The 11,821-nt window shown below is 37.2% G+C and overlaps 2 protein-coding genes across 4 annotated transcripts; one reads left to right on the forward strand and one right to left on the reverse strand.

Annotated features, from left to right (window-relative positions):
• Window positions 1-239: 239 nt before the first annotated feature.
• Window positions 240-2,163, reverse strand: LOC113285883. The gene is made up of 2 exons (XM_026534622.1): window positions 1,933-2,163; window positions 240-1,602 (listed from the first exon to the last, which is right to left on the reverse strand). The coding sequence occupies exon 2, from the start codon at window positions 993-995 to the stop codon at window positions 261-263; it is 735 nt and encodes a 244-aa protein (XP_026390407.1). The 5' UTR covers window positions 996-1,602; window positions 1,933-2,163; the 3' UTR covers window positions 240-260.
• Window positions 2,164-5,589: 3,426 nt separating this feature from the next.
• Window positions 5,590-11,251, forward strand: LOC113285884 (B3 domain-containing protein At5g18000-like). Of its 3 annotated transcripts, XM_026534623.1 has the most exons (6): window positions 5,590-5,941; window positions 6,790-7,195; window positions 7,275-7,534; window positions 7,700-7,945; window positions 8,234-8,294; window positions 9,835-9,903. In XM_026534623.1, exons 1-5 carry the CDS (start codon window positions 5,867-5,869, stop codon window positions 8,252-8,254), a joined length of 1,008 nt encoding a protein of 335 aa, XP_026390408.1. In that variant the 5' UTR covers window positions 5,590-5,866; the 3' UTR covers window positions 8,255-8,294; window positions 9,835-9,903. The 3 variants fall into 3 exon arrangements, with proteins under 3 accessions (XP_026390408.1, XP_026390410.1, XP_026390409.1); XM_026534625.1 differs by lacking the exons at window positions 5,590-5,941; window positions 6,790-7,195; window positions 7,275-7,534 and adding an exon at window positions 10,835-11,251 and having other exon boundaries at window positions 7,897-7,945; window positions 9,835-10,392; XM_026534624.1 differs by lacking the exons at window positions 5,590-5,941; window positions 6,790-7,195; window positions 7,275-7,534; window positions 7,700-7,945; window positions 8,234-8,294 and adding exons at window positions 8,545-8,932; window positions 10,835-11,251 and having other exon boundaries at window positions 9,835-10,392.
• The last annotated feature ends 570 nt before the right edge of the window (window positions 11,252-11,821 follow it).

An 11,821-nucleotide genomic window follows, 5' to 3' on the forward strand; every position in this document is an offset into this window, starting at 1 on the left:
ATACCTGAAGACGATGCTCCCACAAAAGTTTCTAGAAGAAAGAATACAACACCCAACACCATGGCCGGCCCTAACATTTTGCTGCCCCAAAGAAAACCAAAAAAATGTTGCCCCCTTCCATATAAGTCTGTACATATATATGTTTACTAGACAAACCTTTCCATAAGTATATCATTCTCAGCATGTAAATATGTCAAGCAAATTATGGTTCAGAAAACAATAAAAATAAAGGGTTCAGATAATCATACAAATAACATCTATTAAATGTTGATTCTTCTTACATTTCTAGATGCAAAATCATTAAGTATAACTTTAAAATCAACTTGCATAACCATATCTGTTTCAATTGCCAGCATAGATAATCCAATTAATCTCTCTTCTGACATAGTTGATCGAAGATACGATAAAATCAACTTTAGCTTAGAAAAACTTCTTTCCGCCGATGCAACTGTTACCGGAATTGTGAGCAGTATCCTATAAGCAATCCACGCATTTGGGTAGCAACCATCCATTCTTAGTAAAAATTGTAAAACCTCCATTGGTTTGCTATAAGCCTTAGGTAATGCAACTCTCATGACTAACAATTCCAAATATAACTCCCTGCCATCAATATCTCTAGATGTACCATGCTTCAAATAACCTTCAAGTGCGAGACAGGACCTCATCAATTCATTCTCACTCATAGTTCTTAACTTGTTCGAGTCAAACAGAAAACCAAATATTTTTTCATATAATCGAAACTGTTCAAACCTGGCCTTGAATGATGATATAGCACTGTCCATTATATATAAAAAGTAAGTTCTTCTAAAAAATTCCTCACCAGATATTGGTTCGCAAGTACGAGTGGTGCGAACTTCACGAAATGTAGGTTCAATATTCATACCATCTGCAATCTCCTTCGCTTCTTCCATTGCCTTTTGGAACCCATCTTTTTTATACTCTTTAAAAAAAACAATTAGACCTTTTGTTTTTTCTATAGCAACACCAATATCCATATTTTCAGATTGCAAAGATTTACTCACGGTATTAACAGCAAATAAAAGTTTATACCAGATTGTCAAGCTAACATAAAATCAACAAGCTTTTTATCAATTGTATTCCAATTAGCCGGATCAAACATATCTATATGGCTTAACTCTTCACAATAATTACCAACTTCATTCGTTCCTACCGTCTTGTTGACATTATCCCCCCTTCTGTCATTCTCATTGATATCATTCATACCATTCTCAACACCACCATCATTCACATTTCCCTCATTTACACTATTATCAGCATCACCCTCATTCTCATTGCCCTCATTCATACCATTATCAGCAACACCATCATCTCCATTCCACTCATTCATACTATTATCAGCAGCACCATCATCCCCATTCCCCTCATTTAAACCATTATCAGCAGCACCATCATCCCCATTCCCCTCATTCTTACCATTATCATCTGTAGCATTATCCTCATCGCCCTTATTCTCAATTGCTGGTTGATTCCTAATCAAAAACTTATCAAAAGAACCTACTAGAGATTTAGTAGATTCCAATCTCTTTTTCTTTTTCTTCCTATTTTGACATCAAGAAGATTGCTTTCTTTTCAGAACCATGCCTGCAATTAATCAAATACATATATTACACAACAAGCAAAAAAATATGTTAAACAGCAAAAACAGTACACAATTTATTTCTTCAAAATAATCCTAACCCTAAATGCCTAAATTGTAGCTCTTTTAAAATCAACAAATTATTTAGATCCTGTAACTAAGATATATATATATATATATATATGATCGTTGGGTATTTAGAAATCAAAAGATTAATTGGGGTTTTGAATTTTTTTGCCATAAAAATACAATTTAGGTTTTCTAGCAGAAATCAAAAGATTAAAAAGAAAACTAATCATATAATATAAGTGATAATCTGTTTTTCATAAACTTACCGTAAAGATTTAATTGTTGTTGACTTGTTGGGAAGAAAAATAGGAAGGATCACACCATCATGGAGGCTGGAAGCCTGGAGCAATGGAGTTTTCAGCCGACGGAGAGAACGAGAAGTTTAACAAAAAAAAAATTCTGAAGTGAAAATGTGAAATCCGTCCCACTTGTTATGTATTTAGTGTTAACTCCTTTGATATTTTAGTATTAACCCCTCTTATAACTCCTTCTTTATAACATGCCCTTTGTTCTCTTAAAAATGCATCATATTTTGTATTTATAATTCTTTTCTAGACCCCCAGTTTTCTGCTATAACATAAAACTCCCCTAATAAAAATTTTTTTTTGCTGCCCCCGATCGTGATGCCCCAAAGATAGCCTTTGACTGCATTGTCTCAGGGCCGGCCCTGCCCAACACAGTAGCAGCAGTAAATCCCGTAATCTCTATTCACAATTAGACTTCAAAGTCTCTTAAAAGGAAAACAAAATCTTGTTATGATGTGCTAGATAAAGGGAACGACGAGGTTAAAAACGAAACTGCCCACCAAAAACGCACAAAAAAAAACGTCCACTAATTGACCACTATCTATCAACGATTTTTTTTAATTTGCAACTTAATAATTAACTAATGAAGGTTAATTAAGTCCATCTTCAAAAATGTAATTACAAATCAAATCTTAAAATAATAATTTTAACCGTAGGATGTGAATTTTGGGCTACAAATATATCCCATTTTAATGAAAGGTTTATAAAAGAGAGAGGAACCATACTTGGGTTTCTTAGAAGTTTTCATCTATTTTTTATCTACTGACCCTATTTTATCATCATTCAATATGCCTAATTTTTTTTCAATATACTGGTTTCTTTTTAATTACATTTTGAAAACAAAAAACTCAAAGTGACAAACGGCCCAAAACTTATAGACCCTAGCTCTCTGGGACTTGTTGCTTACACTCACCTACCAGCATTCCATGGAGTGATAAAAACCTTATCATACCATGACTTTTTGCGTTTTCTTTAGTTTTCCGGTTGTATCAATTGTCATTCATATTTGTTGCCTCCACTGTTTATCCGTGGCAGATTCTGTTTCCGGAATCGGTTTCCGGTGCACTGTGAATACTGGGTAAGCTAGCATTATTTATAGGTAATGGTGCAAATACTTTCTTATTTTTTGATAATTTGTGTGATTTTTCGATTGCGAAGAGGCTTGGAATTACTTCCAAAGGCCCTAGTGATTTTACGACTAAGGTTAGTGATATTATTGTTGATGGCGCTTGGGCCAAACCTCAGAGAACAAGAGATTTGATGTTACGCTGCAACATTGATGTTGATAATTTGCCTCCTATTGCTGGTGGTGAAGATTATAAAATTTGGGATTTAGATAGCAAGGGCGTTTTTTCAGTCAAATCGGCTAATGCTGCAATTAAAGCGCCAGCAGAAGTTCTGGCTAGTGCGGCTCTTTTCACTAGGCAGGTTGTGCACCCTATCTTGAGTGTGCAATATTGTAAGATTTGGGCGAAACAATGTTGTGCTAGAGAAGACAACATTACTAAGAATACGGGTAGGAGCATGCCTACTATGTAACGCTTGTTAGGATCTTCACGGACCGCCAGACCCTATTTCTAGGCCCGACCACATAGCACCAATATTGTCCCCACTTGACCACCTGTTTCAGCAGGTGTGAGGTTTTAATCTAAAAGGCCTCGGTGCAATGTAAGGAGATGCCCAAGCTTATTAGGCACTACATGTACTTCCTCTTATTCCATGTGGGACTATCCTAGCTATACATATGTGGTTTACATCGCGCCATATACTCCAACAATCTCCACCTTGGCGAGATTAAACCACCTCACCAATCCAATCATACTCCACCATATGATCACAGTCCGTATATGCTACCTATCAAACATGATTATGTCACCACGCGCCCTGGAACCCTACTCCACCTTGAGTTAATGGGAAGGCTAGCACTAACTCCACCTTGAGCATAACATTGCCCACCATAGAAACCTGATCCACCTGAGTTAATGGGGTGCGACATTAAATCCACCTTGAGTGCCAGCTCTACCTTGGGCCTTGCCTGCTCCACCTTGAGTCTGACTCCACCTGCGCCGTACCGGGTGACATCCACAACCACTTCTCCGTTCGGACAGTATCCCCAACCATAGGCTCTGATACCAGTTGTTAAGATCTTCACGGACCGCCAGACCCCATTTCTGACCCGACCACATAGCACTTATATTGTCCCCACTTGACCACCTGTTGCAGCAGGTGTGGGGTTTTAATCTAAAAAGCCTCGGTGCTATGTAAGGAGATGCCCAAGCTTATTAGGCACCACATGTACTTACTCTTATTCCATGTGGGACTATCCTAGCTATACATATGTGGTTTACATTGCGCCATATACTCCAACACCGGTTGTGCAGAAAGAGTTACCAAACTATTAGCTATATCACTTGGCACTGCAGAGTTTCTAGGAGGATTTGGGTTTGGGTCGTTGGAATTTTTAATCTGCAACCTAATGAAGATCTGGTGGTCTCTTACAAGGCTGCAAAGGGGAGTTGCAGGATGATAACGGATCTTTGGCTTGTTGCAAATCTTGCAATTGTCACAGAATTATGGAAGCTGCGCAATAAGGATTATTTTGAAGACATGGCAGTTCAATGGCTTGGCTTCAAAGGGAGAGTCTATCAGGTAATTCGGGATAATTCAATTAGAATGAAGGGCCATATGTACAACAATTTAGAAGAGTTGCGCATTTTGAACTATTTTAAGGTGCGACATAGATCATGCAAAATTTCTATTCCAATTGAAGTTAGCTGGTCCCCACCGAATCAGGATGAAATCATGATCTGTTGTGATGGTGCATCACTTGGTAATCCAGGCCAAGTTGGTTCTGGTGTCACCTTTCGGGATGCTAACTGAACAGTGGTTGGCGTTCTTTGTGTTGGCCTTGGATGGCAGACAAATTATTCTGCGGAAGTGTGTGCGGTTATTTATGGTGCGATGTTAACCAAGAGGTGGAATGTTAAAAATATTTGCATTCATTCAAATTCGATGAGTTGCATCCAAGCTTTTCAAAAGGGTGAGTTGCCTTGGCAGCTAATGCAGAAGTGGAGAATGGCGAAGACTTTCTACACCAACATACACTATATTCATAGCTATAGGGAAGTTAATTTTTTAGCTGATGCTTTGGCCAAGCAAGCATGTTGCTGGCTGAAGATATCTTTGAATTTTATGAGAGTAGGTCAGGTTTTATTCCATCTATAGAATGACCTCGAAAGGTTTATTTTCGTTTCAAATAGGTTAGACCGGTGGCCTTACGACTAGTTACAATCTTTCCTAGTTCGGGTACAGTTTTCGTTTTTTGCTTTTAATTTTATTTGACTGAGAAAAAGAAATATTTTTTCTTTGAAAAGATTCGAGTGTTGCCGCTGCTAAAAAGAAGAGAAAAGACACCGAAAAATACGGTCATACTACAATGAGGGTGCCCCCGAGATAACGAGGTCGGTGTTATAAAAGCTTTTTTAAACCGCTACGATATTGCCGAAACTTGTTTGAACTTTAAAACAAGGTCGTTAAATTAATGGCGAGGGAAAGAGAGACGCAAATGTTTGCGTACGAACTCTGAAAATATGAAAATCTGGGGTTACAATTGAATTCCAAAGGGGAGTTAGAAACTACGTACAAACATAGGAAATGAATATGAAAGAGAAAATTACAGAGACAGGAAGAACCAATCAGAATCTTAGTTTTAAACATTGGGTTGTTGTATGCTGTAATGTTTCTTTGTTTTCACTCTGTAAACCCTCTGTATGTTTGGTCTTATCAATAATTTGGGGATTCAAAATTTAGGGTTTCATTTGCTATCAGAGGAGAAAGAGATACAGTGGAGTAGAGTGTGAAAGAAAGAAATGGTTTCTTTTTTTGTTGATTGAAAATGAGGAAATTTGTTGATCCAGACGGAAAACACCATTTCTTCAAGGTCTTACTTGAAGATGATCTAACCAGAATGGTATGTATGTACTCTTCCCTTTACTTCAATTCTATTGATTCTTAAATTTCTGAGTTTTGGGGTTCATATAGTAGAAAGTGGAAATTTAACATTTTGTGTAACTGAAATGAACATGAACTAGTTGATAAAAGGACTTAAAGCTAAAAGTACCCTTTCTTTAGTGATGAAAACAAAGTCAGTTCATTAACATGTTTATCTTCAATTTCTTTGTTATGGAGTATGATTCATAGGATAGAAGAAACTATGGGTTTGCCATGTTTGGTTCAAATTTTTTTTTTCTTGTTTTTTCTTTCACACATGATTTGAAATTTGCAATATTTCCCCCTTGAATAGTCTGTATGTATGGCCATTTGGGTTTGTCTTTGATTAAGGTTTTATATTTTTCATGTATTCGTATACAATCCTCAGTTGTCAGATTGTTCAGGAGATTTAGAGTTTCCACATTAAATGAAGGTCTATTTGCTCTTTAAGTGAAATATAGCTAGTAGGAGTTCTGTTGGACTCGATGTAATTTGTATATCTAAAACCATTCTGCAAAGTCCAAAATACCACTGGCTTTAGATGCTTGAATTTTGTCTGGATATGCACAGAGAGGTGAAACAACATCTAAACTAATCTTAGTCCAAAATCCCACTGTCTTTGTGCATTTTAGTCTTTCAACTGTTTGATCTGTATGTAGCAGGTAATATCTCTAAGTTATTCCATATGGACTTCTGCCTCATTCATGTTTCGAGTTGTTGTTGTCGGTATCTGATTTATGTTTATTATAGTGTTATAAGCATGTTGCATTTGAATAACTGCATCTTTACACTCGGTAAATCGTCTCATAGAAGTTTTGCAAATTTCAGCGAATTCCTGAAGCATTCTATCCCAGAATATCCAAAGCTTCTCAATCATGTGAACGAGCAGTTCTTTGGGGTCCTAGTGGAACACATTGGGTTGCAAAAGTGAAGAAAAGTCAGGATGTCATCTACCTCGAAAAAGGCTGGGAAGTATTTGTCCAAGTAAATGGCATACAAAAGTACGATTTCTTAGTTTTTCGGTATGAAGGTAGCATGCAGTTTTCTATCAAGGTTTTCAATATGCATGGGGTTCCAAGGGAAGAATGTTTAGCTCCTGTTCGTTCTTCTCCGTTGGTGGAGGAGAAAATCAAGCATGGAAGGTCATTTGACTGTCCACCATCTGGAAGGCCAAGTACAAGTCTGAGATCAAGAAAGAGACGATGTGTTGAACTGCAGGAACGAGTACAACAAGGTAAATCTGAATTCTAATGTGAGTAGTTGGGTTGACCCATCTTTGTGCATGGCTGATATAAGTTATAATGCCAATACAGACAGGGATGAATCAGATGAAGACGAATCCGATGAAAAAGATAAGTCAGATGAAGATGAATGGGATGAAGACGAATCGGATGAAGATGAATCAGATGAGGATGAATCGGATGAAGGTGAATCAGATGAGGATGGGTTGGATGAAGAAGATGAGGATTGTGTTGCACGTACAAATGGAAGAAAGCGCGGATTGTCATCCAGGTCCCATTCTGCTTTCTTCAGAATTCCAATGCGAGCAGCTTATTTGAAGCATAATTATGTGGTGAGCTATTTTTATAACCATTTGGTAAAATAATGTTGATAAAAACCAGAGTAAATTCTTGCTTAGAACGTATTTAGAGGCCCTATTGCTTCCACGTGCCATATCACTTGCCTTGGATCACATCTTGGTTGCTGATCTGATCATCAATGTTTTTCAAATGTGCAGCCAATCCCATGGGGCATCAGAAGAGAGTACTTCCTGGATGACGTGAAAAAAGTTATAATTATACCTTCTGATGCTTCTTCTTATGATCGAGAGTGGAGGATTAGAATCCTTCACACAAAGACAGACATGAGGTTAAGTAAAGGTGTTACTGACTTCACAAAGAAGAAAAATGGTTTCAACTTGAAGGCAGGAGATGTGTGCCACTTTGAAGTCGTTGAGAAGAGATCTTACAAGCTTGTGTTACGAGTTAAGGTTTTTCGCAACTATGCTTGATTTGGATGAATGAGGGTGTTAGAGAATATAGATGTCTTTACTTGAACCTATTTCCTGCTTTCGGTTTAACTGTTAGTTTCAGTTGGTTATGTCTTCAGCTGACATACCATGACTATTTTGTTAAGTTAAGCTTGTTTCACTGTGCTTAGTTTCGATTTCAGCACTAGTAGGTGTGTTCTGTTCATTAGTTCAGAAAAGAACAATGGTAACGAGATCGCACAACTTTAACCAACTTTTAATTGGCAATTGCGTCATTTGTAGGTGTGGAAAAGCTGCACATGACATTTGTGTTTAAATTTTGCGAGACTTCACAGTTCGGATGGTAATATCTTGCTTTCTTGAGTAGATGGTATCCAAATGCAAATCACAGTTTTCTGCTGGATTTAGCCATTTATTGAACCCAAAATACTAACTTTGAGCTATCTTTCAAGTTTTCCTTTGGATTTTTCTAATAAGGGTGCCCCCATATAAAATAGGTAGGTGCTTTAAAAGATTTGTTAAACCGTTACCAGAATGCCGAAACTTGTTTAAAGCACAGTTAGGTCGATATATTAATGGCGGGGGAAGAGACGCACAGGTTTTTTTGCGTACGAACTCTGAAAATATGAAAATTGAATTTGGTGTTACCGTGTTGAATTTGATATTAGAGTTGGAGTTAAAGGAAGTTAGTAAGTACACACAGAGGAAATGAATATGAAAGAGAGAATACAGAGACAAGAACCAATTAGAATCTTAGGTAGTTGTTGGTTTCTTCTGTTTTCAATCTATGAAAGAGGTAAACGAAGAAAGAATTCAAAAATAGGGTTTCATCTACTATCAGAGGAAAAAGGAGATGCAGAGAAGTAGAGTGTGAAAGAAAGGGTTTCTTTTTTTTGTTGATTGAAAATGAGGAAATTAGTTGATTCAGATAGAAAACACCATTTCTTCAAGATCTTACTTGAAGAAGATCTAACAAGAATGGTATATACGCTTCCTTTTCTCTTTACTTCATTTCTTTCTGAGTTTAGTTTCTGAGTTTTGGGGTTCATATAGTAGAAGGTGGAAATTTAACATTTTGTGTAACTGGAGTGAACATGAGCTGGTTGATAAAAGTACCCTTTCCTTAGTGATGAAAACAAAGTCAGTTCATTAACATGTTCATCTTCAATTTCTTTGTTATGGAGTATGATCGATAGGATAAAACAAACTATGGGTTTCCTATGTTTGGTTTGGTTTGGTTTGATTTCATTATTTCTTTCTTTCTCACTTAATTCACACATGGTCTAGCTTTGATTTCAAATCTGTGCTATTCCCCCCTTGGATGACTATTTGGGTTTGAATCTGATTAAGGTTTCCTGTTCTGTGGATACAACTTGCTAGTATTATCATGTCTTTGTATCTTCCTTCTCACACAAACCTCAGTTGTCAGATTGTTCAGGAGTCTGATTTAGAGTGTTTCCACATTACAAGAGAGTCAGTTTGATGCATATAATGTCTGTATATCTGAAAGCTTAATTTGCTCTTAAGTGAAGTAGTAGGAGTCTTGACCCATTCTGCAAAAATCCCACTGGCTTTAGATGCTCGAGTTGTGTTTGGCTTCTCATCAAGCAGAGAGAGACGAAAGAGCGTCTAAAGACTCTAAACTAATCTCAGAACGTTTGTCTAACTTTGTGCATTTTAACCTTTAAACTATATGAATTGTAGTTAGCTCCTAGCTAGTAACATCTCAAAGTTATTCAGTTAAGCATATGGTTTTGCCTCAAAGTGTTATAAGCATGCTGCATTTGAATAACTGCATCTTTACACTCGAGTAAATCGCCATATATGTTAGCTGGTAGTGTAATATGTGCTTGTACTAATTGTAGAAATGATGCAATTTTCAGCAAATTCCTAAGGCGTTCTATCCCAGACTATCTAAAGAATCTCAATCGTCTAGACGGGCAGTTGTCCAGGGACCTAGTGGAGCACATTGGGTTACTACAGTGACCAAAAGTCAGGATGGCATATACCTCGAGAAAGGATGGCAAGTATTTTTACGTGAAAATGGCTTACGAATGTATGATTTCTTGATTTTTAAGCATGGAGGTAGCATGCAGTTCTCAGTTAAGGTTTTCACTATGCATGGGGTTCTGCGGGGGGAATGTTACGCTCCTATCCGCGCTTCTCTGTTATTGGAAGAAAGAGATGACACAAATGAAGATGAATCAGATGAATACAAATCAAATGAAGATGAATTAGATGAAGACAAACCAAGTGACGATGAATCAAATGAAGATGAATCAGATGAATACAATCCGAATGAAGACGAATCGGATGAAAATGAGGAGGAACATGTTTCCCGCCCAGATTGCGTAAGGCGCCGATCCGCATCGGCATCCAGGTCCAGTTCTCCTTTCTTCAGTATTACAGTGCGGCGTGCTTATCTGGAGCACAATTATCTGGTGAGTTCTTTTTGAAGTAATTTCTTTTTTGCATGGTTAATTACTGTCGGTAAATTAGAGGCCTGTATGAGTCCATATCGTCTTACTTAGGACTTATTTTATTTGTTAGGATTTTTGGTCAAGTTGCAAGAATCTAATAAGATATGGGAACTCTATAGATAAGTGAATGGAGTTACCATGAGGATCTTTATAAGTAGGAGTTGTTTTCTGTTTCAGTATTAGTTTGGATTAGCTCATTTTCATGAGTTAGTAAGTTCTTTAGTTGTTGAACGCTATTAATTTTGATCTACTGATTGTTGTCATTTGTTTTAACTTTTTTTTATTATGGTTGTCCCGTTTACTGTCTTGGGAGTGTGCATTCTCCTTGTTTTTGTTTCATTTACTTGTTGCTTCCCCGTTGCGTACTTCTGAATCCTGACCATCAAATTTCTCAATTGTGCAGCCAATACCATGGGCTGTCAGAAGAAACTACTTCCACAATGGCTTGAAAAAAGTTAAAATTATAACTTCTGATGCTTGTGATGATCGAGCTTGGAGGATTAGAACTCTCAACTTAGGGGCAGACATAAGGTTAAGCAAAGGAATTGCTGACTTCTTAAAGAAGAAGAATGGTCTGAACTTGAAGGTAGGAGATGTGTGCCACTTTAAAGTCATTAAAAGGAGATCACACAAGCTTGTGTTACGAGTTGAGGTTTCCCGCAGGCAATCTTGATTCAGTCCATTTGGATGAATGAAGGTGCTAGAGAATACAAATGTTTTTACTTGAACCTATTTCCTTTTTGTTCAGACTTGAAAACATTTCCAAATTAGTTGGCTATTTTGTTAAGTTAACCTTGTTTCAGTTATTGGTTCATTGCCATGACAATTTGCATTATATGCCGAACAGTACATATGATCTAGTTTGCCAGCATATTCGTGTTTCCGTTAAATTAGTCTTCTTCAAGGAAATGTGGCGGTGCAAGCCGAAAAAACAAACAAGATTGCTTTAGGAATTAGGATTTTATTCTATTCCCTCTTCTATCTCAGCAGTTGCTCCGGTTAGTCAAATGGAGAACAAAATCTACTTTCCGAGGTTGCATGAAGATGGGATTTTATTCTATTCCCTCAATACAGGTATGTATCACGTGTTGCTACTACTAGTCATTCTGCTAAAGATTATCGTGATTCGAAGATGAAGTTACACTGCAGTTGGATTGAAACCAACTGGTCAGGAACCTCAGATCAGCTTCTTGACTGGCTTAGCGGTTTAGTTGGTTATCACATCGGTCTAACACACTCAATGTCTCCAGTTCTTATCTTTTTATGAGCCAGTATTTTGTATTTTGTTGCCGTAAACATAATGGATAAAATTGCATCCAAAAAAAAAACATAATGGGATAAATAAACCTTACTAAATTGGGGTCTATGCCACTTAGTTGGGGTCTATAAC

Source organism: Papaver somniferum, chromosome 6 (genome assembly GCF_003573695.1).
Source record: "Papaver somniferum cultivar HN1 chromosome 6, ASM357369v1, whole genome shotgun sequence".
Taxonomy (NCBI): domain Eukaryota; kingdom Viridiplantae; phylum Streptophyta; class Magnoliopsida; order Ranunculales; family Papaveraceae; genus Papaver; species Papaver somniferum.